The sequence below is a fragment of the Diplodia seriata genome (assembly GCF_021436955.1).
Source record: "Diplodia seriata strain FDS-637 chromosome Unknown scaffold_8, whole genome shotgun sequence".
Classification (NCBI taxonomy): domain Eukaryota; kingdom Fungi; phylum Ascomycota; class Dothideomycetes; order Botryosphaeriales; family Botryosphaeriaceae; genus Diplodia; species Diplodia seriata.
This window is the reverse complement of record NW_027117315.1, coordinates 2,751,406-2,757,405: the sequence shown is the minus strand read 5'-3', so window position 1 is coordinate 2,757,405 and position 6,000 is coordinate 2,751,406. Positions and strand designations below refer to the sequence as shown.

Sequence of the window (6,000 nt, the reverse complement as noted above, 5' to 3'; positions counted from 1 at the left end):
CGTCTTCAATATCTCCACCGATTTATAAATACCCGGCGACTAATCCTCGCCGCCCTCTGAGGAAGCGCCGCCGCCGCGCCCATGTTGCCACCTCTGGGGTCTTACTTTGGATAGCCCCGCCGACCACACACATTCGATCACATTGTAGTGGGTGGTGGCTAGGCCGGTCTTACGGTAGCAACGCGCCGAGCGGAGAATGCGTCCCTGCATGTGCGCGTGATCGAAGCCGGCACCTTCCACGAGCTGACCAACAGCATCCATAGCGAGATCCCCGCCATGGTCGTTGAGTACGCGGGCAAAGTTGTGGATGACTGGCAGCCGGGCATTGAATGGGGCTTTTGTCACCGCCCCGCAGGAAGTGACCCGATATGGGAGATTTGTGGTAATTCCGCCCGCAACTCTATATCGACTACGTACTGTGACTACGGCATGGCCCGGCCCGCACTAACCCCAGCGCAGATCACCCCGGCACGGTGGGCTCGGCGACGACAGCTACTTACATCTTCGACAACTACTTCAAAAAGAGCCAGAACTTCACCCCGCCCGACACTTCCCGCTGCTTCGCCAACAACGCCACGCCCCCACTACGACGCCGACCGCCTCGGCACCTCGGGCCCGCTCTCCGTCATCTTCCAGACAGAGCCTGACCGACTACCGTCATCCTCTTCGGCACCTCGCACCGCGTCGCCGTCAACACCAGCTGGCATGAACCCGGCCCGACGGCATCGCGCCCGCCGCCTGCATACTTCGGCTACCTACTCGCAGAACGACCAGGCCGACGCGCCGTCGCCGTTTGCCGCGTTCCAGGCGCACGAGGCAGATTTGAGGGCACCACGCCGCGCCGCGCCGCGCCGCGCCGATGCGAGGGGGCGACAAGTATTTCCCCGGCACGGCCGAGGTAAAGACCTAGCGACGGAAAGATTTGGTCGTTTTGTCCAGAAGGGCTGCAATGTCGTTTTTTCATGCGGCGTGTACGTACGTGTCGCATGGGCGGGGCGGAGGATGCGAGTGAGGTGGTGGGATTCGCGGGCGGGGGTTGTTGGGGTGCGAGGGTTGAGGGCGTTATACGGTTTCAATGGGCGGGTTTCTGCCATGTCAAGGTTTAGTAATGGTGTCGATAAGTAGCACTCGGCTAGAAGAAAGTGCACCAGGAAGTGGGACACTCGCTTCCAGACGAGGCATTTATGAGATTGTTGCAATGTACTTGCTCGATCACGAGTGGTGCGGTTATCGTATTCCCGAGTCTGCCGCGAGCGGGTCGTACCATGGACAGCTCCAGATTTGTGTGGGAAGCGGGCCGCTCGTGGCTCTGTGCGGAAAGCTTTTCATTCATACACTACGTCACATGCATGAATAAGATGAGCTTTGGCAAGTGGAGAAGAACTTTTGAGATACCGCGAACGAAAGTCTCTCATGTAGCCAGCAGCAATTCCACACGGATCCGGCTGTACCTTTCTGTAGAGGAAAGCGGACATCAAGCTACGAAGGCACGTGCATCGGCCCGGATTGGGTCGGTTTTAGGTTGCGGGTACGCATCTGGCGTCCAAGGCAGATTCCAACGAGTTTAAAGACTGTTCGGCTGGAAATGCCCTCGTTTCCATTCGATGGCAAAGCGTTCTCATGAGCCATTGTGAATTCGAGGCGACTCAGTCATCACGGCAAGCAATGATTATTTCAAGGCACCGAGCAATGCGGCGGAAGGTTCCGGGATGCTCTTCCCCGGAATCCGCGGCATGCAAGCGATGGGGCTAGGTCCTTATACACCGGTGGACCTCGGCAACTCGTCAAGCATTTTGCGGATGAAATTGGCAAGAGTTTTGCCTATCCACAAAAAAGAAACAAGCGTCTACGGGCGTAGGATGCATCAAGTGTCGCATTTAACCGGCATGCACAGCCCAAGGCAGAGCTCGGGAAAAACAACAAGAATAGTAAGCGCGTGTCATGCCGTGGTGGCGGGGTGAGCCCTACTGGAGCACAGCCCACGGGGCTGAAGGCCAGGCAGCAGTCAGCAGCAGTCTAGACAGGGGTGCATGTAGCGCATCAGCCAGCTACCGCACTTCTGGCTCGTATTCAAGCTTTGCTAAGCTTTCAGAGCGCGCCACGCGCCGAATTAGTGGCCCCCCTTTTCAAGCCAGTTAGCGCCGCTCTGGCTCGTGTTTCTTTGTTTCGATCTGCCTTCCCTTGCACGCCTTTTTTGCTCGCGTAGCATCTATTCCTGGTCGGATCCGTATAGAGCGAGCCAATCAACATCTACATGAGTCGGTGTTTCAAAGCATACCGTTGGCCGTTTGGCTTATATAGATGCGCAGCACTACTGCAATACCACTTGCTGGCCCTGCCGACTCCGGGTAGCCGGGCATTCGTGTGCCGATAACCGAGTCCTACAGAGCTGACGCCATTGCAGGGGATTGTTGGTAGACGTGAAGTTTGAGTGGAATGTTCCGCCGAGAAAGCCCAAGACTAGTGTAAGCACGCATAAGACATTCCTGGCTTGCCTTGTCGTGAGGCTGTTCCTTGGCGCAATCCTTAATCCTGCCGGCCAAAACAATGGTGGAAAGTGCGCGCAGCAGATGAAAAGCGATGCAGTGCTCCGCGAAATCTTCCCCGCGGAGAGATGGGCGTGGAATCGGACACAGCACCATTGATTCGGCTTGATGAATACTCATCTGGCCGGATGAATACTTAAAATACTGGCGGGCAGCCCTTTTACGAGTCAGGAGTTTCGAATTTACCTAAGAATAAGGAAGCGTGGGTCCGAGCTTGTCGATCTGTTGGTGCTCCCTGTGGCGCTGCTCTCTCGGTCGAATCCCTCGAATCCTGCCAAGTCCACAACGGGGGCGGTTGCACACGATGCACGGGGCACGGCTTCTGGTGCCTAGGCCGGGGGCCGATGATGGCGTTGGGCCTGTGTTGCTGGCCACATATAGCGGCGCGACCTCCCAGGCACGCGACCCGTTTCCCATCTCGCGTCCGCCTGTGCGCGCCCCCCTTGGACCTCTGCAAACATGGAACCTCCTTCGTTCTGGCAGCTGAGGGCCAGGAGCCAGCTCACCCTGTGCTTTGTTTCTTCATTTGCTGCGAAACTCATCCACCTCTACAGCCATAGATCTTCACTTCCCATCTTGCTCATCGTGCTTTACACCCCGACCTTCCTACTTCCCGATATCCTCCTTCTCTTGTTCACAAAGTTCGTGTTCCGTCAAAACAGAGGGAAAGTATGGAAGATCTTCGGCGGGCTTTACACGTAAGTTTGCGAACGGGGATGAACTGAAGTGATTACCATGTCTGACCGTATTCCAGCATGGTCACCGTCGCTGCCTCAGCATCTCAGATCTCCTTTTACATGACGACTGGTGGTGAAGTACAATGGATGGCAGCAGGCAATCTCGCGGCGGATCCCGGTGGCCTGCGTATGCTTCTATCCGAGCTCCCCAAGTTCTTCATCACCATCGGCGCATTCCTTCTTGTCTCGTGGCTGATTGCGCCTCGCTTTGATGCCGCAACAAGCCATGTATGCCAGCACATCAGCCTTTCATTTCGCAAGATATACCTTCGTCTCCGAGGGCTGCCAAACGACTACCAGCCGCTGGACGATAGTTCCGACAAGAGGTGAGGTCAATCACGCATTGTTCATCCCCGCGTCGTGCTGACAAACGGGCTTAGCACCTCCGCCCGCAAGGCTATGCCGTCACTCCGGAAGTCGGCCGCATCTTGCGTCACTGTACTGACCGTCGTCATCACCGTGCTCATCCTGCAAACAGTCCGTCCACGGAACCCGCCTTACGCCCACATGAGCGGATCCCTCCCGGTCACGCTTTTCGAATCACTGTTCTTCAGCCCGATCAACCCTGAATTTTGCCTGCCGTATCCTACGCACCACGTCGACTTCCCGTTTGAGCAATACGCAAAGGTATCCAGCTACACGCCGCCGGCGGACTGGAAGCCGCTCACCGATGAATGCCGCCATCGCGATGGTCCACCTTCACCGATCCACCACATAGCCTTCGAAGAGGCTGCCCACTCGATCCCAACACGGCGAGACCACGAACATGGGCCGCCGCCGCCACCACACCACGAACACGAGCACCAAGGCGGCTACGACCCGACGTGCGACCCGCTCAAGCTGTCCAACATCCACTCAAGCCCCCTAGACCCGCTCGTGGAAGAAATCAAGAAAAACAAGCCACTAATCAAACACGTCCTGCTCGTCACCATGGAGAGCACGAGAAAAGACCTGTTCCCGATCAAAAAGGGCAGCGCCGTGTACAACAGCATCCTCTCCTCCTACGGCGGCAGCAACGCCCCGGCCTCGGTCGTCGAAGAGCTGGACAAGAAGCTCAACAACCTGACGCGCACAGCGGCGTTTCTCACAGGCGAATCCACCGGGTTCGACGAAAACGACGATGCTCGGGTTGGACTGGGGCCCTGGACCTCCCAATTCGCCGCCGGCCGCGGAGGAATCAACGTGCAACAGGCCGTGACGGGCAGCGCCTTCACGCTCAAAAGCCTGGTGACGAGCCACTGCGGCATCGACCCCTTGCCGGTCGACTTCACCGAAGAAGTGCGGGCGCGCATGTACGCACCGTGCTTCCCGCACATCGTCAACCTCTTCAACAAAGCGCAGCAGGAGGAAGAATCACCATTGCCATCATCCGCCTGGGACGCCGCGCTCGTCCAAAGCATCACCGACCAGTGGGACTCGCAGTACACGCTCGACGACCAAATGGGCTTCTCGTCGGCCAACGTCATCCTCGACACGACCATCGAAGACCCGGCCTCGGCGCACTACCCGCCCACCGAGCCACGCTGCAACTACTTCGGCTACCCCGAAACCGAATCGCTGCCGTACCTGCGCGACCTCTTCGCCAACGCGACCGCGCACGACCGCCGGCTCTGGGCTAGCCACGTCACGAGCACGACGCACCATCCCTACGCCGTCCCCGCCGCCTGGGCCGCCGCCGGCAACACGGACACATTCATGTCCAAGCGGCGCTTCGCCGGCCTCGAAGACGAAGAGTTCGACCGCTACCTCAACACCGTGAAATACCAGGACCGCTACCTCGACACCCTCATGACGGCGCTAAACGACGTCGGCGTCCTGAACAGCACCTTAATCGTCCTCGTCGGCGACCACGGCCTCGCCTTCACCGCCCCCGACGGGTCAAAGTCCACCTTCGAAAACGGCCACCACTCCAACTTCGCCATCCCCCTGACCTTCATCCACCCCGGCCTCCCTGCTGTCCAACTGCAGCACGTCCAGACCAGCCCCACCTCCATCCTCCCCACCGTCCTCGACATCCTCGTCCAGACCGGCTCGCTGTCCGCCCCCGAGACCGCCGTCGCCGACGCCCTGCTGCCGCGCTACCAGGGGCAGTCCATGGCGCGCAAGCTGGCGTGGGAGGTGCCCGTCACCACCGCCTCCTCGCCCGGCCCCGGCCCCGGCGAAGGCGAGAACGCAGCAGTCTCCTTCGCAAACGCCACCGGCCCCCAACCCTTCCACTTCTCCGTCATCAACCCGGGCGGCTCCCTCCTCGCCATCTCGCAGCACGCCTCGCCCTTCCGCCTGCTCCTGCCACTCTGCTCAACACTACCATTGCGCTTCACAGACAGCTCGTCCACCTCGCCGCACGAGGCGGAGGCGCACGCGATCGTTGCGTGGAGCGCGCACGGCGTTGTGGATGCCGTGCGCGAGAGTTATGGAGCGGACGCGGCGGAGTGGGTGGATCTGGCGCGGAGGCTGGGGGAGTGGTGGGTGTGGGAGACGAGGGGGCGGTGGGGGTATGATAGGCCCGCGCGGAGTACGGATAGGGGTGCCGCGGGCGCGGGGGCCGTGGGGAGGGTTAAGAAGGGGCATTGGTGGGAGACGTGAGGGAGGGGGCGGGGCGGGGTGATGCCGAGATGGAATTTTCTGCGGTGTTGATGGGGCTGGGTGCGTCCGGGACTTGCTGGTCGATCGATCGCACTTTGACGGCGACGCGCTGCAGCTTGTCGCGCCGGCCG

At 59.8% G+C, this 6,000-nt stretch overlaps 1 protein-coding gene across 1 annotated transcript; it reads left to right on the top strand.

Annotated features, from left to right (window-relative positions):
* Positions 1-3,682: 3,682 nt before the first annotated feature.
* Positions 3,683-5,869, top strand: SLS55_008435 (uncharacterized protein; the record flags this gene model as incomplete). The annotated part of the gene is made up of 2 exons (XM_066779846.1): positions 3,683-3,687; positions 3,838-5,869. 2 exons carry the CDS (start codon positions 3,683-3,685, stop codon positions 5,867-5,869), a joined length of 2,037 nt encoding a protein of 678 aa, XP_066630650.1.
* Between the last annotated feature and the right edge of the window lie 131 nt (positions 5,870-6,000).